A 24,956-nucleotide genomic window follows, 5' to 3' on the forward strand; every position below is an offset into this window, starting at 1 on the left:
TCAGTCTGCTGTTGGGCAGAGAGGGTGTCTGAAAAAATCACACCATCTACTGACCCATCTTTTGGCTGTAGGATAGGAGGTCAGGGAGTGGCTCACTCTCTGCTTCCTGTTCTTCATCAGTCACCATCAGCATGGTGATGTCAGCCCTATCATTGTAGAGTTTAAGGCGGTTCACATGGATGACCCTTTTGGGTGTCCTGCTAGTGCCCAGGTCAACTAGATAGGTGACCTCACTCTTTCTCTCTAGGATAGGGTAAGGGCCACTCCATTTGTCTTGGAGAGCCCTTGGTGCCACTGGCTCCAAAACCCACACCTGTTGCCCTGGTTGAAATTCAACCAGTGCAGCTTTTTGGTCATACCAGTGCTTCTGGAGCTCCTGGCTGGCCTCAAGGTTCTTGGATACTTTTTCCATATACTCAGCCATTCTGGACCTTAGGCCAAGCACATAGTCCACTATGTCCTGTTTGGGTTCTTGAAGAGGCCTCTCCCAGCCCTCCTTTACAAGACACAGTGGTCCCCTTACAGGATGACCAAACAGAAGTTCAAAGGGTGAGAAACCTACTCCCTTCTGTGGCACTTCCCTGTAAGCGAAAAGCAAGCATGGTAACAGGACATCCCACCTCCTTTTGAGTTTCTCAGGGAGTCCCATGATCATACCTTTCAATGTCTTGTTGAACCTCTCAACAAGGCCATTGGTTTGTGGGTGGTAGGGTGTAGTAAACTTGTACTGCACTCCACACTCTTTCCACATGTGTGTTAGGTAAGCAGACATGAAGTTGGAACCTCTGTCTGAAACCACCTCCTTAGGAAAACCCACCCTGGTGAAGACACCCAGGAGGGCCTTGGCTACTGCAGGAGCTGTAGTAGTCCTAAGTGGAATTGCTTCAGGGTACCTAGTAGCATGATCCACTACTACTAGAATGAATTTGTTCCCTGAGGCTGTGGGAGGTTCGAGTGGACCCACAATGTCCACACCTACCCTTTCAAAGGGGACCCCCACCACTGGTAGTGGAATGAGGGGGGCCTTTGGGTGGCCACCTGTCTTGCCACTGGCCTGACAGGTAACACAGGAGCTGACAAACCCCTTCACCTTTTGGTGCATCTGGGGCCAGTAAAAGTGACTCACTAACCTTTCCCAAGTTTTGGATTGCCCCAGATGTCCAGCTAGGGGGATGTCATGAGCCAAAGTTAGGAGGAACTCCCTGTACTTCTGTGGCACTACCACCCTCCTGGTGGCTCCAGGAGTGGGGTCTCTTGCCTCAGCATACAGTAATCCCTCTTCCCAATAAGCTCTGTGGGTACCACTGACATCTCCCCTGGCTTCTGAAGCAGCTTGTTGTCTCAGGCTTTCAAGAGTGGGACAGTCTCGCTGACCCTGGCACAGCTCTTCCCTAGAGGGTCCCCCTGGGCCCAAGAGTTCAACCTGGTAAGGGTCAAGCTCCATGGACTCAGTTCCATCAGAGGTATCTACATCCTCTCCAGGGGGAGAGGGGTTCTGAGTGTTTGGCTGTACAGAAGCTGGTCCCCCAGTCTTCTTGCCCTTCCTCTTGGTTGGTTGGGCCATTATTCCAGGCTCCAAACCTACTTTTTCACCCTTCCTCTTGCTCTGTGCTCTGGTTTGCACACACACCAATTCAGGGATGCCCAGCATGGGCTGCATGGGCCTTTAACTCAACCTCAGCCCAGGCTGAGGTTTCCAGATCATTTCCAAGCAGACATACAGCTGGCAACTTTGGAGAGACCACTACCTGTTTCAGGCCAGTAACCCCCCCCCAGCCTAATGTTACCATGGCCATGGGATGACTAGTGGTGACACTGTCAGCGTTGGTGACTGGGTAAGACTTCCCAATCAAGTATTGCTCAGGGGAAACCAGTGTGTCTTTCACCATAGTGACACTGGCACCTGTATCCCTCAAAGCTTCTACCCTAGTTCCATTCACCCAGGGGTACTGTAAGTATTTCTTCAAGTTGGGGGGCCACACAGCCACAGTGGCAAACTCCACTTCTCCCAAGGAGACTAAACTTGCTTCAGTGTGTTCCCAGATTTGCTCAGGGTACACCTCTGATCCCATTTGTATACTTGCTGCCCCAGGAGTGGCTGTACTGGGTGCCTTAGGGGCTTTGTTTTGGGGGCAAGATACAGTTAGGTGTCCCTGCTTCTTACAGGTATTACACCAGGCCTTTAAGGGATCAAAGTTCTTCCCCCTATATGGTTGGGGCACATAGGGAGTAGTTTGGGTCCCACCCACCTGAACAGGTTTTTGGGGCCCTTTGGAAGACTCAGACTTTTTATCTTGGGGATTCTCACCACCTTTCCCCTGGGGAGGTTTTGTGACCACCTTCTTTTGGTCACCCCCAGTGGTTGTCTTGGTCACCCTAGTCTTGACCCAGTGGTCCGCCTTCTTTCCCAATTCTTGGGGAGAAATTAGACCTAGGTCTACCAAATGCTGATGCAACTTTTCATTTGTGCAGTTACTCAAAATATGTTCCTTCATGAATAAATTGTACAATCCAGTATAATCCTGCACACCATGTCCAGCTAACCAACCATCCAGTGTCTTCACTGAGAAATCTACAAAATCAATCCAGGACTGGGTCTGGGTTTTGTGAGCCCCCCTGAATCTAATTCTATACTCCTCAGTGGTGAATCCAAATCCCTCAATCAGAGCTTTCTTCATGAGGTCATAGGATCCTGCTTCTGGCCCAGAGAGAGTCAGAAGCCTGTCCCTGCAGTTACCAGAGAACAGTTCCCACAGGAGTGCCCCCCAGAGAGGTTTCTTTACTTTCCTGATATCACAAGCCCTCTCAAAGGCTGTGAACCATTTGGTGATATCATCACCTTCCTCAAATTTAGGGACAATCCCTTTGGGGATTTTAAGGTCAGAAGTTTCCTCCCTATCCTTGTTTTTATTATTGCTGCCACAACTGATGGGTGCTAAACCCATCTCTCTCCTTTCCTTTTCTAGGGCCAGGAGTCTGGACTCTAGATCTATTCTTCTGGCCAGCCTCACAAGGCTGTCCTCTTCACTGGGGGGTCCCCAGTGTCGCCTCTGGGACCAGAGCCACCTGTGTGGTCTCTAGGTGCCCAGATGCTATGTCTTGAGTTGGAGGGTATGGGTGCCATCTCCTCCCTAGGGAATGGTATGGGGAGGTTGCTGTCCACCTCCTCTGTTTCCCTTTCCTCATCTGACTGGCCATCACCATGTTCAGATGGGTGGTCTTTAGCATACTCAGCCAGGAGCTCCTGGAGCCCTTGTTTGGTTGGATGCAGACCCATTTGTAAATTTTTAAGTTTGCATAAGGACCTCAATTCCTTGAAAGACAAGTGTAAGTAAGGTGTGAGGTAGAGCTCCTCCACCAGGTCCATGTTATTATTATCACTAATAGCTGGGTTTGTTTGAGACATTCTAACCTGACAGTTCTAACCCTCTACCCTGACTATAGTGACTTTTATTTTTCTAAAATTCTAATGGGACTTAAGCAAGGCCCTAGCAAGACTTTTAGTAATTTTGGAAAAACCAATCAGAATTCTAAAGGCAATTTTTAAGAGTTCTGTCATGTGATCAGATGGTAACCAAGTAGTCCAACAAATGCAAGTTTGTATCCCACCGCTGATCCACCAATGTGAGAAAGTGGCTCTGTATATACTGTTCCCTAATAGGTACAGGGTGTACAGAGTCCACAGTCCCCCAGAGATTGATAGAGGTCAAAGTTAGGTATGACCTTACTCTCAAAAGTGGTAGCTTGGTCGAGCAGTAAGGCAGTACCAGAGGACAGTGTAAAGCATTTATTGTACACACTCAGTCAGCAAATGGTTTCACACACTCAATAACTGAACTCTAGGCCAATGGTTTATATATATAAAATATATGCTTGTTTTATTTTTAGAACCACAAAGGGAGTAAAAATATACTTTCTCAGAATGAGAGGTTGAATAAAAATACTTTTGTCTTAAGCAATAAATTTGTGTAAACAGTCACAGTTGGTTGCAATAAACAATCCTATTTCCTAAACATAACAATGCATTGAGCTCAATGGTAAATTCAGGTTATATGTAATAAATTACTTTTCAGATTACTCTTGGAATTCCAGGTCTGGCTCCTAGAACCAGCCTGGGGTCAGTATTCAGATTCAAGTGATGAAAGTCGACTTAATAACTGTAATGATTTTTAAATAATATTTAGCTGTTTCAAAGGTTAGCACTTAGAAAATATTTCACAGAAAACATTCAATGGATCTCTATGGCCAGAAATTCAAGTTGCAGGTAGAGTACTTTATCGTTACTTTAGTAATCCAGGACTGGGTGCCTAGACCCAGGACTGGGGTCCTTATCAAAAGCAGGTAAGTAATTTCGTTTGCAGAAATGGTACGATTTTTAAAGAATATTTCAAATTTTCAAAAGTAGACACTTAGAAGAAATTTCACAGAAAAGCAGACAATGGTTTCCTATGGGAAAAAAATGAGTTAGAGGTAAGTATAGTTGTGAACACTTTTCAGAGTCAGGGCTGGGCACCAAGATCCAGCACTGGGAGCTCACCTAGGAGCAGGTGAGTAAATTCGTTTTTGTCACTTGGCTGATTTTTGGTGAATTTTTGCAGTTTTGAAAAGTTCACACTTAGAAGATTTTTGAAGAAAAAGCCAGTCAATGTTACCCTATGAGGAAAATGAAGTTAGCGGTTTAAGGGTAAGTACTCGACTGGCAGAGTTGAAATTCCGGGCATGGACTCAGGGGTCCCCCAGTGTCAGGTAGGTACAGTTGGTTCACCCTCAGCGGTTTCAGGACGGCCGGGTGCAGAGAGAGTTAGGCCCAATGTTATCCTATGAGGGATAGGGGGGCCTTGGTTGGTGGCTGCTGTCTGGCAAGCCACGCGGCTGTGGGAGCTGGGCTCCTGGTCACTTACTCAGGGCAAGTGGGGAAGTAGGTTAGTGTAGAGAGGGCACTGCCAGGGCCACTCGGGCGGCTGGGTGCAGGGTGCTTTTGAGCCTTCGGGCGCTCAATGGAAATCAATGGGAATGTTCCGGTTTGGAAAAAGGCTGCAGGCTCGGGGACGAGGAGGTTTCAGGTGCCACCACCACTTCGAGAGGTAAGTTGGGTAGTTGTAGGTTAGGTGGGTACCCCGGGATTGGGCACAGGGGGCCGCAGGGCGCCGGGTGCAGGGGTGCCTTTTGACGTCGGGAATCTTACCCTCTGGTTGATCGCGGCTGGGGTGGCACTTGGTTCTGAGGCTGCAGGCTTCTTCCGGGATGTCGAGGGGGGTCCTTGGGTGCCGGACTCTGGATCACAGTCGCCGTGGGGTCGTCCTCTGGGTCTTTGTCCACTCCGGCACTGGCCAGGCTTGGCTGGTGCAGAGTGTGTTGGGTCCGCGGTCCCGGGCTGGTGCCAGGGATAGCAAATAGGTTTCTTGAGTAGAGCCTCTACTCGTGGGAGTCCCAGGGGCTTAGAGCTAAAGGGTAGCCAGGTCCTCTGGGGTTGGTGAGGTTGCTGGCCACGAGGGATGCCGCGCTGGTGCAGGTTCGAGAGTCGACAGGCCGGTAGGGCTGGGGCCAAAGCAGTTGGTGTCTCCGTCTCTTTTTAGCAGCTGCAGGGCAGGTCTCTGTTCTTCTTGCTCTTCTTGTCGTTTTCTATCTGGAATCTAAGGAAGGAAGGTTCAGGGTGCCCCTAAATACTAGATTTGGTGGCGTTACAGGTAGGTGAAGGCCAGGGACCAATGGGTCCTTGTCCTGGGGTGGGTACACCCCCTATCCTGCCTCTCTCCTGTGGGAGGGGGGCAGTAGCCTAATCCTGATAGGGTAGGGCCTCCCATCTTCAAGATGGCGAGAGCCCGGAGATGTGCTTCACCTCGCCTCCCCCACCTGAGGGGTGGGGTGGGCAGGCTGGCACATCCCCTATCCTTGTATGGGGTTTCCGGCCAAGCTTCCCGCCAGAGTGGGGGGTTGCAGTGGCCTGGGGAAACTCCAAATGGCGGCATGCCTTTGAAGCTTCCCTTGGCTCAGCCTGGGGAGGAGACTTCTCACCTCACCCAGGATGTGCATTGTTGCAGGCCCGGGAGAGCAGGGGCTCTCCCACCCAGGGGTCCAGCAACGTGTCTGCTGTGTGGCAGCCTGGGCAGCCTCAGAGCAGACGTGGATTGTAAGTTAGCTGTAAGGGGGCATCTCTAAGATGCCCTCTGGGGTGCTTCGTACATTAAATCCTACACTGGCATCAGTGTGGGTTCAATGTGCTGAGAAGTTTGATACCAAACTTCCCAGGCTTCAGTGTTGCCAATATGGTGCTGTGGAGCTCGTGTTTGACAAGCTCTCAGCACCATGTACTCTTAAATGACAGCACTGCACTTACAGTGCCCAGGAATGGACCCGGGTACTGTAGGGGCACAGGGCTCCTGCTCCTGTGCCCACACCATAGGCGTAATGCACCCAGCTAGAGGGGTGGCTGACATATGCCTTGGCAGTGTAGGTGATGGGCATGGTACACAGTGATGTGTGCCATGTCGACTCTTTGTTTTCTCCTGCACCCAGACACTCAGGCTGCAAGGGCAGTGTGTGTGTAAGGGTACAGGGCCTCTGAGGGTGGCACAATGAGTGCTGCAGCCCTTAGAGGCCTTCCCTGGCCACAAGGCCCTGGGTACCTAGGGTACCATTTACTAGGGGCTGACATGTGGCTAGGGTTTGCCAATTGGGAGTTTGTGTGGTTTAAGGAAGGAACATAGGCCCTGGGCACCTGATTGGCAGGAGCCCAGGGTACACTCAATCGAAGTACATTCAGCAATTTAGCAAAAAGTGGGGGCATACCATGCAAGAAAGATGGCACTTTCTCACAAGGGGTGCCATATTTCTTTAGAAAATTCCCTCAGAGTAGGATGCGGTTAGTAGCCAATGGGATACCAGGTTCCCCCTCTCGAGATAATCATTTCCTGGGAAGTGTGATATCTGGCTATCCCAGGATGCACCATTCTGCCCACTCCCAAGATGGCGAGACCCCTCTCTTGACACTCAGAGCTCCCTAGCCCACACTCAGAGGTGTGGCTAACAAGGGGCTACACACCCCTGGAAAGAAAGGTTTGGCAACTGGTTTCTCCTCTCCTGTCCCCAGTGCCAGCCTCTCTGCCTAAACAATAAAGCAGCCCCTCTCCTAAGTGTTACCAATTTGCCCATCAAAGGAGGCTTCTGATTTAAAGCTCGTCTTTTGGGCTAACACCTGTGTGGCTTCCTGCAGGAGAGCGGTAACACCTCTCTCCCATGCAGGCCCCTATTGTATCTTTTCCTGTGAGTCGTTAGCATGTCTTCCCAGGAGGGCAGAACGCGGTCCGAAAGACAAGCCCGGAGTACATCAGTAAACGGCCACTGGAAACCTTGGGCAACTAATATGTCAACTTCTATAGTTGCACTTTGAATTTAATGTCTCTGGTGGGCATTTTAACAATTCAATCGTATTTAATGCACTGCTTCTTTTGATACTAAAATTAGTAGTTCCATTCAGAAGTTAGCAGGGCTGTGGGGCCAGCCTGTAACTCTGTACTTGTCAATAAGGCTACTAGTCTTTTCACAGTAAAAACGTCAAATTAGGGTTTTACTGCTGGAACATTTAAAGTACATGCTCCACTTTTTAACTCCCAGCACCCTGCTTTGTTTGGGGTTAGTTAGGCCATATGGGTGACTTACATACATTTAAAAGGGGAGATTTGGGCTTTGCCATTACTTTAAGTGGCAAAGTTGAGTTAGTAGTTTTAAACTGTCCTTCCAGTCTGCAGTGGCAGACTGGGAGCCATGTTTTATCTTGTCCCACTCAGGGTGGCACAACAAGTGCTGCAGTCCCTGAGGGACACTTACTTACATCCCCCTAGGTACCCATGGTACCATATACTAGGGCCGTACAGATAAGTTAGGCTATGCCAATTGGAGACAAGCTAACTAAACTTACACCATTTTAAGGGTCAGAGCACCTGCAAAGAGTCCTGTTTAGCAAGGCTCAAGGCATTTCAGAGCCATTACACCAGTTCACTAGTAGTCAAACTGTGGGTAAAAGGTCGGGGTAAACCTGCAAAAAGCCTGTTTTTTAGCATGCAGTAATCTCAAATACAGTGACTGCCACTTAACTTACAGGTGAACGATGTTGTGCCTTACTCAACCTCGACCAGCCTGACTTAGTTGACTATTTTAAATTCTAGGACATTGGAATAGCACTCATCATCTATGTAATTGTCAACTGTGTAGTCTTTGGCAGATTTCTTGCCCTTACTTGCCAATGGAGATTTAGATAGTTTTATTCTTTTATAGCAACTTGTCGAAATAAAGACGCACTGACTGACTGATAGCGATGATGATCTTTTTGGGTGACATGTTGCTGGATTCTACCACCAAAACCTCTCCATGACCGGAGATCTGTATCTTCAGGGCATGGACAAAGGTTCTCTTTGTAAGAGTGGACTCTGTGAAAATGCCTGTGCCTAGATATTTTGGGCTGAAAATCTCCGATTTCTGATTGTTTGCTTTCGTAGCACTGTTCTCAGATGGCTTACCAAGAGATTCAGCATTTACAAATCACAGCAACTGATCCTGTGTCTTTAAAATGTTATTGCTGAATGTCCCACAGACATCATAATTGCTGGTATATGCCCAGCTTAGTTGAGACAAAATATACATTTCACGTGTGGGTCCTAAGAAAAGATCTTCGTTGCCCAAACCCCTCACATGGCTTAAAGAGAGTTCTTGGATGAACAACCAGTCGAACAAAAGGAATATGCTACTTACCAGTATGCATCTGTTCTTGTCATGTAGAGCTGGTGGTGTATGTGAAGGAGATGGTAGAGGAGAAGGAGGTGGGGGCAGAGGGGGTGGGATGAGAGGTGATATAGGAGAGGAAGGACGAATGGGTGAGGTGGCAAAGTCCTTCTTCTTTATGGGAGCTGGATGAGGTGTTGTGTCCAGCTTCCTTTTCTGTTATGGCACAGCGGTGACATGTCCGGTTTTTGGATTGATATAAATCCTTTTTTGCGTGGGATCCAGGCGAAAAAGTTCTTCATTGTCCGAAAGTGGCTTTGGTGCCGACTTTTTCGGTTCCGATCTATGTTTTGGGTGATCGGTAGAGTCTTTGTGGACTTTTTTCAGTACCGAGGATGGTTTCGGTGCCGAAGAACTTTTCGGTGCCGTTGGGGACTTCGGTGCCGAAGAACGTTTTGGTGCCGGTGGAGACTTTGGCCTCGATGGTCTCGGAGCCTGCTTTGGTGCCAAGAGGTGTTGAGTCTTCGGTGCCGAAGGTATTGTGGGCACAACAACATGTGGTTTGCTCGAGCCCGAGCCACCTGCAGGCTTATATTTCTTCGGAGCCGGGCCCGAGGGTGGGGCTTCTGAAGACGATTTTCGGTCGCGACTGGGGCCAGCTGGCAGAGTCTTGACCAATGTCTTTTTTGGGGGGGTTGGGGTAGGGGCACTGGTACTCACTCGTTGCCCCGGAGTGATGAGGTCATCAGAATCATCCGCTTCGGATACGATTTGTAGGTCTTCGGAATCGTCTTCCGGGACATCCTTGGCAAAGATGTCCTCTGGTTCTGGAGCTGGTCTGGCCATGATATGGCGTCGAGCTCTTCGGTCCCGGATGGTTTTCTTGGAACGGAATGCGGCGCAGGCTGGACAATTGGATTCGTTATGTTCCGGCGAGAGGCAGAGGTTGCAGACCTCGTGGTGGTCACTGTGGGGGAACTTTGCTCCACATTGGGGGCATTTTTTAAAAGGTGTCCTTTCCATGAGCCGTCTCCGGAACCGATCCGATTGGATTTCGACGTCGAGTTGTAAAGGTTGTTGGTTTCGAAAGCTGGAGTGGAAAAGTTCATCCGAACCCAATGGCGGAAAAAAACAATCTGAGGATGGAGTGGATGCCCATGCGCACTGTTGTCCAGAGGAGGAGTCACCTATCTCGTGACCAAAAGGCTTCTTCCGAAGACAACAACAACCTGCAATCATCCGAGCCCAACACCAGATGGCGATCTTATCCTAAGTGTGTGGCTCTGCAGCTCATATGCCTCGAACATATTTTACCTCCACTATTAAGTGCAGCGAGGAGCCAACACTGCCTCCTCCTTTCACATCAGAAGACCAAGGGATCACCAGAGAAGATTTTCAAAAGGTCAGAAAGCAAAAATGAGCAGAGCTAAGGGAATTCCTTGTTGATTCTTACTATGCACCACAAAATCTGACAGTTGGAGCCTCAGATGAGGGTTGGAACAATGGACACCTCCACCTTATTGGCTAGAGTTTGGTTAATAAAAAGAGATTACTTGAGTTCTCGCATTGTTTTCAATGTTAATTGCTGTATTAAAATACTGCTATGTTAATACTGACTACAGCTGACTCCTCTGACCTTGGGGAATAATTCACACATGTAAATCTATGGAAAAATAATACCGGGGAACTTCAAATGCTAATAACTGAAGACAAATGCCTGCAATTGGTCTCTTTTTACATTACTGACTACCCACCCCTTGAATCTTCCCTTATCTTCATAATTTGTTAATCCTTCCCATTCTATCTTTGAATACTCTGCTGTCTGGTTCTTCGGAAAGCAACTTTTTCCAGACAATTTAAGTGATCCTCAATGCTATAATTTGCTTCTATAGTCTACTACGCTATACAACTTGGAGTCCCTTATTACAACATAATTTACATACTGTAATCCTACAAAAGTTACATGATGTATTTCTATAGTCATTAAGCACTGGATGAATTCTTACTGCTACAATTGCAGTTGCACTCCTGAACCTTCCCTTTTTCATTTCATACACAATAGCCACTTTTCGAGCACGGAAAATGAAAACTTAAGCTAAAAAAAAACCATTTGTGAGCACCAGGAAAGCAGCAATCAATAGCTGAAAGACACGCTTCACACTTCCATCAAATGTGGAGAGCGACTCTCCCAGTTCAGTGAAGCACAGGCTACCTCATACTTGCAAGAAGCTGGGAGAAGAAGCAGTTGTGCCTCCTCCACATTTGTACTCTTAAGTCCTCAGTAAAGACACAGATTTTTCTTTACCCTACCCTTCTCCTTACTTGTCTTTCATCCCCGGCTTCACTTCTTCAGTCCTGTCCGAGGCATGGACCACGTTGACAGTCACCTTACGAGCCTCAGGAGGGCTTTGCCGACTGAGATAATCATTAACTCTGTTCTCCAGGAAGGTCCCCAATCTGGTAGGTAGGCCTGAAATATAAAAACATACGGCATGATTCAATGTATCGGCTGCGCTCAACTTTTTCAACAGGTGCAGCACAGGGGTTGGGATTGCACTGGGCCTACATTCAAAATCTTTTCTAGGAGGTGGCACCACTGTCCCCTTATACAGCACAGTTACTTAGGAGGTTTTGGATGCTTTAAACAACAACATAATAAGTAACAGCTACTTCCCAATGTACACAAAGGAATATGTTACTTACCCTGTATGAATCAGTTTGTGGGGTGCAGTGTTATAGATTCACAAGCTCAGCATAATCCTGCCATCTAGTATTGGGCTCCAACATGTGCAGCTTGTTTTTCTCCAAGGTGTTTTGAGTCACGAGTAGGTGTGAGTGGAATGTTTTGTTCCACCCGCGGAATTTTGAACAGTCCGTGTTACTCTTTAACTTTGAGTTCTGGACAAATTCTGCCAATCACTGCGTGACAGAATTTTTTGACTGTGAGGTGTAGGAAGCTGGCTCTGTATATACTATAGTAAAGTAAGGTATAGTGTGCACAGAGTCCAGTGGGTCCCCAGAGGCTTGCGTAGATAATAAAAGCTCTATTTGTGGTAGAGTGGTTGAGCAGTTAGGCTAATTATAGGGCTGTGTTAAGCATGTATTGCTCAGGCATGAAATGACAGCACACATTCAAAAACTGAATCCAGACCAATTATCTGTAAAAAAAAATATTACTTTGTTATTTTATTATAGAATCAAGAAGCACTTAGTTTCAGGTAAGTTGCAGTTTTAAACGTAGCAATACTTTTTAGAATTGCAGTATAGGTTGTTTTGCAAGGCATTAAAAATGCTTTCCAGGGCAGTAAAAATGCTTTCCAGTAACAAGATAGCTTTTGTATTGTCTGTCAAATACAGTTGACTTTGCAGTTGTAAAGATAGACAGTTATCTGCAATAGGAAAAATCACAATGCAATCCTATAGGAGGAAACAGAGTTGAGCAGTAATGGGTAAGTACCCAACTTATTTCCCCAGTCTTCAGGGGTTTTGGCCAACAATGAGCGAGGTTCCGTTTAAGGTAGGTCCTGCACAACCAGCGGCACTGGGGAAGCTGGGTGCAGACATCGCTGAGTCCAATGTTAGTCTATGCCGACCAGGGGCATCTCATAGAGGTGCAGATTCGCAGGTAAGAACCCGCGGTATCATGGCAAGACCCAGGGGTTGAAAAAAGCACTGGGGGGGGACAAGTGTGAGAAAGTGCCATCTTTCTTGCATGGTATGCCCCCACTTTTTGCTGAATTGCTGAATGTACTTTGACTGAGTGTGCCCTGGACTCCTGCCAATCAGGTGCCCAGGGCCTAGGTTCCTTCCCTAAAACCCAAATTGGCAAACCCTGGCCACATGTCAGCCCCTGGTAAATGGTACCCTAGGTACCCAGGGCCTTGTGACCAGGGAAGGCCTCCAAGGGCTGCAGCACTTATTGTGCCACCCTTAGAGGCCCTGTACCCTACCACAAACACACTGCCCTTGCAGGCTGACTGTCTGGGTACAGGACAAAACAGAGAGTCGACATGGCACACATCCCTGTGTACCATGCCAACAACATACACTGCCCTGGCATACATCAGCCACCCCTCTAGCTGGGTGCCCTATGCCAGTGGTGTGGGCACAAGAGCATGAGCCCTGTGCCCCTACAGTACCCAGGTCCATTCCAGGGCACTGTAAGTGCGGTGCTGCCATTTAAGAGTATATGGTGCTGGGAGCTCGTCAAACACGAACTCCACAGCACCATGATGGCTCCACCGAAGACTGACAAGGTTGGTATCAAACTTCTCAGCACATTAAACCCGCACTGATGCCAGTGCAGGATTTAATGTACAATGCACGTCAGAGGGCATCTTAGAGATGCCCCTGAACCTAACCTACAATCCACGTCTGTTCTGAGGGGCTGCCTAGGCTGCCACACAGCAGACATGTTGCTGGACCCCTGGGTAGAGAGCCATCCGCTCTCCTGGGCCTGCTTCAAAGGCATACTGCCTTTGTGAGCTTCTCCAGGCCACTTGCTGTACTCAGCAACTGGCCCCTACCGGTTCTAAACCCCCACTCTGGCGGGAAGACTGGCCGGAAACCCCAAGGAAGGACAGGGGGTGTGCAAGCCTCTGCCAACCCCACCCCTCAGGGAGATGGGAAGCCCTGCCCAATCAGGTCTAGGCTACTGCCCCCCTCCCACAGGAGAGTGGCAGGATAGTGGCATGTACCCACCCCAGGGCAGGGACCCATTGGTCCCTGCCCTTTACCTACCTGTAATGCCCCTAAATCTAGTATTTAGGGGCACCCTGAACCTTCCTTCCTTAGATTCCAGATTCCGAAAAAGCAAAGAAGAGCAAGAAGAAAGAAGACCTGCCGTGCAGCTGCTAAGAAGAGGAAGACATCAACTGCTTTGGCCCAAGCCCTACCGGCCTGTCGACCCTCGAACCTGCTCCTGCTGAATCCAGCGGTACAAAAGGGGGTGGTGATGGACGGAGCATCAGAACCAATCAAACACTCACACCAAGTCAACAAATCTGGGTTTGATCCATCACCGTTCTTTAGCCCACTCTGCCACCCCAGTTCAGACATGGCAATATGCAAATCAGTCTGACCCTGTGCCTCATGGGAACAGTCCAGCCCGAACTGCCAAGCCATGCCTTCCCTGGACCGGAAACAAGCTTCCTAGGACCGGTTTCTGGCATTTCAGTCGTCTTCAGCCAGGCTTGCTTGAATCCAGAGGCAAAGTGAGCAAGGGACTCAAACGTCTGAGCATACCCTGCCAACTTATGGCGAACAAAGCGGCACCTCTTGTGGCCACCAACCTCACAAACCCCGGAGGACCTGGCTACCTTGTGACTCTGAGCACCTGGGACTCCCATGAGCAGTGGCTCTGCTCAAAACAAGTTTCTAACCGCTGGCATCAGCCCAGAACCGCGAACCCTGCACACTCTGCACCCGCCAAGCCTGGCCTGTGCCGGAGTGAACATAGACCCCGAGGACGTCCCCCCGGCGACTGTGACCCCGAATCCGGCACCCAAGGACTCACCTCGACGCTCCTGATGACACCTGCAGCCTCAGAACCAGGTACCCCCCCAACCGCGATCAACAGAGGGTAAGATTTCCCGACATCAAAAGGCACCCCTGCACCCGGCGCACTGCGGACCCCTGTGCCCAACTCCAGGGTACCTACCTATCCTCCAACTACCCAACTTACCTCTCGAAGTGGTGGTGGCACCTGAAGAATCTTCGTCCCGAGCTTGCAGCCTTTGTTCATCCTGGAGCTTTCCCATTGAAATCCATTGAGCGCCCGAAGGCTCAAAAGCACCCTGCACCCAGCCGCTCGAGTGGCCCTGGCAGTGTCATTTCTACTCCTACCTACTTCCCTATTTGCCTTGAGCAAGTGACCAGGAGCCCAGCTCCCACAGTCACGTGGCCTGCTAGCCAGCAGCCACCAACCAAGGCCCCCCTGCCTCCCATAGGATAACATTGGGCCTAACTCCCTCTGCACCCAGCTGCCCCTGTGCCGCTGAGGGTGTAACAACTGAACTGACCTGACCCTGGGAGACCCCTGAGTCTATGCCCAGAACATTAACTCTGCCAGTCGAGTACTTACCCAAAAGCCAATAACTCTCTTTTCTTCCATAGGGTAACATTGACTGGATTCACTTGGAAATTCTTCTAAGTGTAGAGTTTCTAAACTTTAAAATATTCACCTAAAATCACCTGCTATCAGGAGAGATCCCAGTGCTGGATCTTGGTGCCCAGCACTGACCCTGAAAAGTAATTACAACCATACTTACCGCTAACCCAATTTTCTTCCATAGGAAACCATTGACTGTTTTTCTGTGAAATTTCTTCTAAGTATCGATTTTTGCAAACTACAAATATTCCTTAAAAATCGCACCAACTGTGAAAACGTAATTACTTACCTGTTTTAGATAGATGTTCCAGTGCTGAACCTGGAAGCCCAGCACTGGATTACAAAAGGAACGAGAACATACTTTACTGGGAACTTGAATTTCCTTCCATAGGATAACATTGCCTGATTTTTGTTGAAAAAGTTTGTCAACTTTTAAAATACAATAATATTCCTTAAAAATCACTACTGTACCCAAAACGCTTTTACGCAACTGTTTATAGGAACTGTCCCAGGACTGAATCTAAGATCCAGTCTTGTGGTAAGAAAAGTAATCCAAAAATTAATCTATTGCATTTTACTATAAATTCCCATTGAGCTCAACGTATAATTGTGTCCAAAGTCTACTGCCTATTGAAAAGTATTTATCTAAAACCTCTCAATCTGAGAAAGTATATTTTGATACCTATTGTTGGTTCTAAAATAAAACAACTACATATTTTTATACAAAAACCATTGGCCTAGAGTTCAGTTCTTGAGTGCGTGAGAACATTTGCTGACTGAGTGTGTACAACAAATGCTTTACACTGTCCTCTGATTCTGCCTTACTGCTCGACCAAGCTACCACTTTAGAGAGTAAGGTTATATCTAACTTTAGCCTCTGCCAAACCTCTGGGGAGTGTGGACTCTGTGCACACTGTACCTATTTGGGAACAGTATATACAGAGCCACTTTACTACACCACTGCAGAGCCTGCATATGCCAGTGGGTATGTACCGCAAGCAGGATGCAGGAGGCCATGAGTGCCAGTAGCCTCAGAGTCAGTCTCACTGAAACCCAGCATCATAACCTGAATATCCTGGACTCGCAGTTCAGGAGAATAGGCCCAAAACTGCACCGTGTCCAGAACAACTCCGATGAAAGTGAGCCTCTGAGAGGGAGACAGGTGTGACATCTGCACCCCAGCGAGAGTAGAAGGTCTGCAATATATGGAGGTGGAAGACACCTTTGGGCGAGTCTGCCTTCAACAGCCAGCCGTCAAGATAGGGGAAGACTAGCACCACTAGCTCCGCAGATGAGCTGTCACCACAGCCATCACCTTGGTGAAAACCTGAGGGACGCTAGTCCGGCCAAAAGGGAGCACAGTGAACTGAAAGTGCTTGTGGCCAACCGTGAACCGTAGGTAATGCCTGTGAGAAAGCAGTACGAGAATGATTAATTATGCAACCTGTAAGTCCAACGCTGCATTCTGGTCTCCCGGGTCTAGGGAAGACAGGACTTGAGTGAACGTTGTAGGAAACTTGTTTTTTGTTGCAGTAGTCTCCCCACTTTTTCCCTGGTATTTGATGCAACTTTGACTGAAGTGCACTGGGTTCCTGTTAACCAGGTCCTCAGTGCCAGTGTTCTTTCCCTAAAGCAAGTGAACTGGTCACTTTATCCCCAAATGATGAGGCCTTTAGCACCTCTGTAAGTCCCTAGTAAGTGGTACCGCTGCTACCCAAGGCATAGGCACTAAAGAGGGTACCTAAAAGCTGCAGGCCATCTTATGCCACTCTAGTGGGACCCAGCACCAAAAGCATACACACTGCTTCTGCCGGCTGATTGACAAGGTCCTCTAAAAAGTGAAAACACAACATGACACACTTGTGTGCCATGTCCCCAAACAGTGCATGTGAGTAATCAAAGAAGGGACAACAGGGCTTTTCAGGAGTAAAAGATTCACTACAAATACATATACATCTACACACAATAAGTCCCCTCACCCCCACATCACCTACCGGCTGTTGGTAAAAGATCTCTGTTAAAGTGCCCCTATTATAGGGAGCCTGACGGGTATTGCACTGCCGACCCGACGAGGAGCAGCCAGATGATGAAGCATGACACCCTACCAGGTGTATGAGGGCATTATAATCCAACAAAATGGATTCCCAACTTTGAACCGTCCTGGTCAGGTTGGTTTATATTCCCTGTATCTGACTCTCTTCAAAGGAACAGCATTAATCTTTTTTCTAGACCCAAACAGTGCATGTAATATTTGTAAGTCACCCGTAAAGGAGGCCTTACAGCAGGATACATCATAATACGCGAGGACATATCTCCCTGAGCAGATATGCCCCTGTGCTGGCCAGTTCAATTACTGACAGTACAAGTGAGCAGGGAAGCCATCTTAAGGTATGTACTGCACACTGGTCAGAACGAGTTTCCCAGCTACATAATAGCTTTACTAAAACCTATGGTGTTTGCTATCAAACACCTCGATTCATAAACCCACACTGATTTCAGTGATGGATTTATTAATACATGCACCCAGAGGGTATCTTAGATGTACCATCTAAACCCTACTAGTGGGGGTGTGGCCAAGATGGCGGCCGAGTAGGATGTGCCTGCTTGTTGCTCAGTCTACCCGACTGGGCCCACTGCCGTAACAAAGCACTGTGGGACCAGAGGACCTGCGGTTGGGCACCTTGATCCCCCGGACAATCTCTGGGGTTGAGAGAGCCTGGTGATGGGGGAGAAATCCGACAGAGGAGAGGAGAGAGCTGGCTCCCGGTCCGGCGCTGAGCAGCAGACGGAACGAGGATCGCACCCCTTCCCGAGCCGGAGTGAGAGGGTGACGGAGGGCGGCGTGCGCACTACTGTGGCCTTGCCGTCCAGCAGCTGCCCAGGGACCGAAAGACCTGTATCCTGGAACCCGAGTGACCAATTGCAGCGAGAGAGAGACCCTTTGCCACAGTGAAAGGCGCACACAGATAGACACCCCCAGGCCACTGCTGGGTGGTGGGGTCCCTCTGGGGGCACACGCTGGCCGGAGGCTGAGGGGGTGCTCCCCCCCCTCTCTGGGCATCCGACCCAGGCCCGCAGGAACCTAACAAGGACGACGACGTGTTGAGTGAGGGGCTGCGCAACTTCACAGAAAGGCGAGAGAAACGGAGGCCTAGATTCGGGCCTACGGGAGACGGGGACTGGCTTCACAAGTGCCCTGAGGGAATAGCAGGGCTTCTCTCCGCGGCAGTGCCTCCCGTTCCCCAGTCAGAGGTCAGGAACCAACAACGGGACACTCACCACGGGGCCGAGACTGTGCATGCCCTGAATCCATATATAGAAGAACAGGGAGCGGCCCCACTAGCCAAGAGACAGGGTACCTCAAGTAATGATCAAAAGAAACTCTCTTGGACCAAATAAATAGATTATACTCTTCACTCTCACTCAAACATGTTTAAACTATCACCAAAGAATCATTGCAGTAGTGCACATGAATCATAAATTTGAACCCAGCAAACAATTGCATAGACACATATTTAAGTTATAACCAAAATTACAAAAAACATTAAAAAGTATGTTTTAAATGACAGTTCATCATAGTATGAAGTTCTCCTTGATCAATATAAATCACATATATCAAATTTTATACAACAACTAAAAATCACAACATTAAAATATGAGAGAGACAACTGGCATGTGAAACATTTAAAAACATAATCAAGTGGTTATTCCAACCGGAATCATTCAGATTTCTAAAGGTCCACTATTCAATAGTTAGGTAGGACCATGAAAGTTCCTTGGATATAACCTCAATGGACAAGGCATCCGCGCGTTTCGGTAGAGAAAAAAAAATTATACAACCACCTTCATTGCCCTGAGATCCAGCCTGCCCGGCTGGAGGGGGAGGGACGAGCTCGCGGATCCCGCCTTGCGTTTGGGAGCACAGCATGGGAGGCCCACCCTCTATAATCAGCACTGGCGATAGCACTGTGGGGTGGATCCCTGGTGGCTCCTCGTAATACCCCACCTAGGGCCTGCAGTCTACAACCTGGCCCTTGGAACTATACTGATCCTACAAAGACTCTGGATTTGGCAGGCCCAGGGTCAAAACAATTGAGGTGCTTAGCCCACCCCCACCCCAATCTCCGACGCATGGCGGTAAATCCCAGATCGGGGCCCAAGACAAATCCTTAGCAATTTGGGCAGCTGAAGACTTGGGAGATCACGCACTAAGGAGCTGGACAGCTGCTTGACCTCTGCAGACGTAAGCCTGCGCCTGCTATGAACAAAGACCGGCTGAGGCCATGTCGAAACAGCTGAGGGTCAAATGGGCCGCTTCGACTCTCCATTTGACAGGGCCCGTGAGGTGCCCCAGCAACAGCGCTCCCTCCCCTGCCCCCCCACCCCCATCCTCCCCACGACAAGGCAAAGGAAACCGACCTAGCTTGTGAAATAAATCTAAAAGCGCTCCCTCAGTCAGCCTGTAGAGATTTACTGGAGGCGTAGGGTGCCAGATATCGCCTACAACACAAATCTACATTTTCAAATGGCGACCGCCAAGGGGGGGAGAAAAGACTGCTCAGTCAAAGAACTCATCCACAAAACGACTCATCCTGGTGGGCAACCCTCGGACTCAGAGGATCTCCCTGTCCAGGGAGATGCAGAAGCTCCAATCACCCGTGCCTTCATAGAAACTCTCTATGCCTCACTACGCGATGATCTCAAAACTATGAAGACAGAGCTTGCACACGAAATCAGAGAGGTGAGGAAAGACGTGGACGCGCTGGGGGACAGGGTTGACACATTGGAGACTCAAAGTTCCAACCAAGATGAGGAGATCGAGCACCTGTAATAGGTGGTGCTTCGCCTCAGGGGAAAGCACCTTGATTTTCAGGCACATGCTGAAGATTTGGAGAATTGATCGAGGCGCAACAACATCTGGATTCGGGGGTCCCCCAGGGAACAGACGGGCAGAACATTGAGACATCTGTGAGAGACCTCTTTACCAATTCCGGGGGTGTCCCCAGGACCGATCTAATCAAGCTAGATTGTACACACCGGGAAGGCCCTGGGAGATCATCCGCCGCACCTACTCCTGATATCCTCACGTGTGCATGATTTTCAATTAAAGGAACGCATTCTGCAAAAGGCGATGGACACCCACCCAATCCAATTTCGGAGGCACCTGTGAGAAAATGCCCTCTTTCTGCATGGTTGCCCCCACTTTTTGCTGAACTGCTGATGTGCTTTGCCTGAGTGTGCCCTGGGCTCCTACTAGTCAGGTACCCAGGGCCTATGTTCTTTCCCCAAAACTGCATTGAAGCCTAAACCCAATTGGCACTTTCTGTCCACAGGGCAGTCCCTGGTAAATGGTACTACAGGTACCGGGGGCTCTGTGACCAGGGAAGGCCTCTAAGGACTGCAGCACTTATTGTGCCACCCTTATAGGCCCTGTACCTTTACACTCACACACTGCCTTTGCAGGCTGCGTGTTTTGGTGCAGAACAAAGTGAAGAGTCGACATGGCACACATCCCTGTGTGCCATGCTTACAACCCACTGCCCTGGCATAGAACAGCCTCCCTCTAGCTGGGTGCACTATACCAGTGGTGAGGGTACAGGTGCATGAGCCCTGTACCCCTACAGTGTCTAAGCCAATTCTTAGACATTGTAAGTACAGTACTGCCATTAAGAGTATATAGTGCTGGGAGTATGTCATTACAAACTCGACAGTACCATAATGGCTTCAGTTAAAACTGAGAAGTTTGGTATCAAACTTCTTAGCACATTAAACACACTGGGAATTAATGAAAAATGCACACAGAGGGCATCTTAGAGATGCGCCCTGAAAAACGATCAACACTAGTGTCTGGGCTGAGTGGCTGCTTCCCAGCTGCCACCACCAAACAGGTTTCTGGACCCCTGGGTCTAGAGCCTGCCACTCTCTGGGGCCTGAAACAATGGACATCCTGGGACGAGGTGCCAAGCCTCCTACCCCAGAATGGGCAGGGCCACGAAGGGAAGGCTTCAAAGGCTTGCCGCCTTTGTGAGCTTACCCAGACCTTTTGCTGCTCTCAGCAACTGGTCCCCACCGGTTCTGACCCCCACTTTGGGCGGGAGAACTAGCGGGAAAACTAAGTGGGGAAGGAAGGAGTGCCCACCTTTGCCAACCCCACCCCTCAATTGGGGGAGGTGAGGTGAAGCACAACTCGCAGTCCCCACCATCTTGCAGACGGGGGACCCAGCCAACCAGAGTGAGGCATATGCCTCCCTACCCTCCAGAGAGTGGCATAATACGGGGTGTACCCACCCCAAGGAAAGGGACCCATTGGTCCCAACCTTTCAGGTACCTGTAACACCCCTAAATCTAGTATTTAGGGGCACACCCAAACCTTGCTTCCTCAGACAAGAAACAAGAAGATGAGAAGAAGGACCGAGCAGCCATGCCTAAGCTAACAGGGGGAGGACACCCACGGACTTAGCCCCAGCCCTACCGGCCTGTCTCCACCCCGAACCTGCATAAGCGAAATCCCAGTGTGTCCGGCAAACAGCGACCTCAGAAACCCTGAGGACCTGCCCTGCCTTCCAAAAGTAAAGACTGTCTCCCGTAAACACCGGATTTGTTCAATCCAAACAGACTCCAGCTCCGGCAGGATCGGCAAGTCTGCACCACTCTGCACCCGACGCCCCCGGCTCAAGTTCGAGTGGTCCAACAACAAGAGGAGGTCTCCCGTCAATCCAGACCCGAGCACCAGTGATCCCTGACCTGCCTCAAGCCTCAAATCGACACCTCCAGCCTAAATCCGGAAGGTCCCTTCAACTGCGACCAGGAACTGGTAAGAAGATCCGACTCCAAAAGACACCACTGCACCAGACGTCCCACGGCCCTGAATGGCCCAACCGATGGTGTCAAACCAACCCCCAGCATCCCTACGTACCTCTCCACATGGTGGTCGCACCCAGAAGACCTTCGTCCCCGAGCCTGGAGTGTGTTTGCAAACAGGAGGTTCCCCATTGAAAGCTACAGGGCGCCCGACGCCAAAACAGCAATCTGCACCCAGCCACCCCAGTGAAGCTGATGGTGCACCTTTTGTGCTGGCTTGAACCCTCATTTGCTGTGAGCTTAAGTCCAGGAGCTTTGCTCCCACAACCCTGGGGCCGGCTCGTGAGCAGCCACCAACCGGAGGCCCCCTATCCCCTATTGGATAACATTGGGCCTCAGCACTCGGCCGCACTAGTGCCGCTGAGGGTGTAACAAGAGTGCATCCTTGACCCTGGGGGACCCCCGAGTCTACCCCCAGATTACCAACTCCCACAATGGAACACTTACCTTTGAACCAATAACCCTATTTTTCTCCATAGGATAACATGGACTGTTTCTCTGTGAAAAGTTTGGAGTTGGAAAATCTATTAAACCCTTTTAAACTGTAACTAAATAACAAAAGCACTTTTACTTACCTGTTTACAGGAAATGTCTGTGTAAGAAAAGTAATCTATAAGTAATCTACTTGACATTCTACTAGAAAGCCAATACAAAGTATATGTGCAGTATTTCCAAAGCATTGCATTACTAGTAGCTCTACTGAATCAAATCAAAGTGCATATACAATTGCAAGACAAACTGTTTACAAACTGCATTTCTACTGTAAAGTATCTATTGCTTATCTGTGCCAGGCTTGCTTGGTTCTAGAAAATAAAATAACTAAAAGAATATTTTTTGTACAAACAAATTTGGTCTGAGTTCAGTCTTTGAGTGTGTGACATCATTTGCTGATTGAGTGTGTATAACAAATGCTTAACACTACCCTCAGAAAAAGCCTTACTGCTCGCCCACACTACTGCAAATAGAGAATAAGGTGCTATCTACTTTTACCTCTGCCTACCTTTGGGGTTCCACTGGACTCTATGCACACTATACCTCACTTTGGGATAATATATACAGAGCCAGCATCCTACAGCACCATTCCACCCTCTATTGGGATCTCACAGCCTCCACATTGCAAAAGAGGAAATATTTCCGACCCATCACAACCTATCGAAGAGATAACAACATTTCCTACACCTGGGGTCCCCCGTTGCGACTTATCTTCCAGCTCAATGGGAAGATCCACCAAATGCTCTCCCTAAGCGAAGCCCACCAGTTGCTGAACCTCGCAGAAGAACCTTCCAAAAGCCCGCAACCACATTCCTGTAGAAAATGAGGCACTTGCAGATGGAAAGCGGTGGGTCTCTCATAGACTCAGTCACGACCGGACCCAGAAACAATAGCTAAAGAGCGCCAGGCGATCTTAGCCTCCCTGGAGGTTGACACAGCGGGCCCAGCATGAACAATAGCTTAGCCTTTCTCTTCAACCTCCGTTGCCGGCTACTGCAGGTCTCTCTGGTCCCTAATTTCCTAGCTTATTGGAATGTGGGGAGGGGTGGGCCTGGGAGGGGCTGACTGGGCATGCCATCCTGACTTAAACCACCCCCTTTCCATGGGTTTCCACCCAGGACATTATTGATTGAACATTTTGAATTGTTAATAATTTGTTGGGTTGGGTTTGTTGGGTCTCCTCTCCTCCACGAACACCTCCCACTCGCCCCTAGGGGATTCTTTGCTGAGTTGACTGGGGCACGATCCCACTATTCCCCCTGTAATGAGCTTACTCAGACTCTTTCCCCCCCCCCCCCCATTAATAATGCTATGCCTAACCTCATCATGCATTTGTTATCATGTGACAGGCACTTAAAGTACTCACTGTAAATGTCGAAGGGCTTAACAATCCTATTAAGCGTTGCCCCATCCTCTCCTACCTCGAGAGCACAATCTGCCTACTCCAAGAAACCCATCTACTTTCAGGAGATACACATAGGCTTCGATCCAAAGCGTGTCCTCAACAGCTGTTTTCCTCTCTCACTACCAAGTGTGCAGGGGTTGCCATCCTCTTCTCCACCTTTTCTGGGAAGCTGGGCCCAAAGCAAGTGGAACTCAGAGGACGACTCTTACCTACTCCTTCATGATAGGGTTGCACACTTTCACAATAGGCTCACTCTATGCCCCAAACGAAGGACAGGAGTTCATCAATAAAGCGCTAAAAGAAGTTACTGGATCCTCCGATAGGTTGCTGTTGTTGGGAGATTTAAACTTGGCCTTTGATAACACCTTGGACAGGTAGGCTTAGAGGCAGGAGCTCTTTCAGCCGCAGCGCTTCAGACATTGCACGAGGCGGGTCAATTGGATATTTGACAAGCCACAAACCCAACAGACAGAGAATACAACTGTTATTCACACTCGCATAAAACGTATGCAACGATGGACTACTTCCTGGGCACGCAGACAATATTAACACACACCCAGCAAATAGAGATATCACCCTGTTCATTATCCGACCACTCTTCGGTGTCGCTAACCCTTTCCCTACAGGAATCTGCCCACCTCCCCGAACATGGAGAATTAGGGACACACTACTGCGTCACACCGAAGTGGTCCAACAAGTATCCAAAACTATTAAATATTACCTACAGATAAACGACACACCAGATACTTCCCTCTGGGACGCTCTGAAAGCGGTTATCAGAGGGGAACTTATAGCTATAGCCGCCTCTGACAACAAGACTTGTATAGAAAAAAGGGACTCCCTGACAAAGCAGGTACAGAAATTAGAATTCATACACCAGAGGGCTGGCGCCCCATGCAGGAGGCCTCACGAGCACAGCTCGAAGCCCTGTACATTGACAGAGCTGAGTACACCGCACTCAGACTTCACCATACCTTTTACATCAGGGGAGATAGGTGTGGGAGGTTGTTGGCTAATAGTCTGTGGATTCAAAGACAGGCAACGGGGATCGCTTTGCTCATCACCCAATCCGGAGGCGAGGCAAACGCAGATCAGCAGATCGTGGAAACTTTTCGCCATTATAAGGGACTCTATGGGGCACAAGACCTCTCGCCAGATGCCCCCACCCAGTACCTGCAGGGAGTGGCCATGACCAGAATTACACCACACCAGGCAGAAACTCTGGAGCCCCCCCCCCCCATCAAAATAGAGGAGGTAATCACCGCAATGTCAAAACAGAAATTACTCAAATCCCCAGGCCCTGATGGGTTCACAAAACATTTTGCCCTCTATTGGCCCCCGTCCTTGTGTGATTGTACAATGCTAGAGGGG

The 24,956-nt window shown here is 49.1% G+C and overlaps 1 protein-coding gene across 2 annotated transcripts in view; it reads right to left on the minus strand.

The window, feature by feature from the left end:
• LOC146833322 (histone acetyltransferase p300-like) overlaps window positions 1–24,956 on the minus strand; it is a 303,832-nt gene that overhangs the window by 210,961 nt on the left and 67,915 nt on the right. For both annotated transcript variants that reach the window (XM_085601045.1, XM_085601044.1), the window contains exon 3: window positions 11,041–11,188. In XM_085601045.1, the coding sequence (XP_085457171.1) occupies window positions 11,041–11,188 (148 nt within the window). The remainder of the gene's footprint in view (window positions 1–11,040; window positions 11,189–24,956) is intronic.

This window comes from Triturus cristatus, chromosome 4_2 (genome assembly GCF_964204655.1).
Source record: "Triturus cristatus chromosome 4_2, aTriCri1.1, whole genome shotgun sequence".
NCBI classification, from domain to species: Eukaryota; Metazoa; Chordata; class Amphibia; order Caudata; family Salamandridae; genus Triturus; species Triturus cristatus.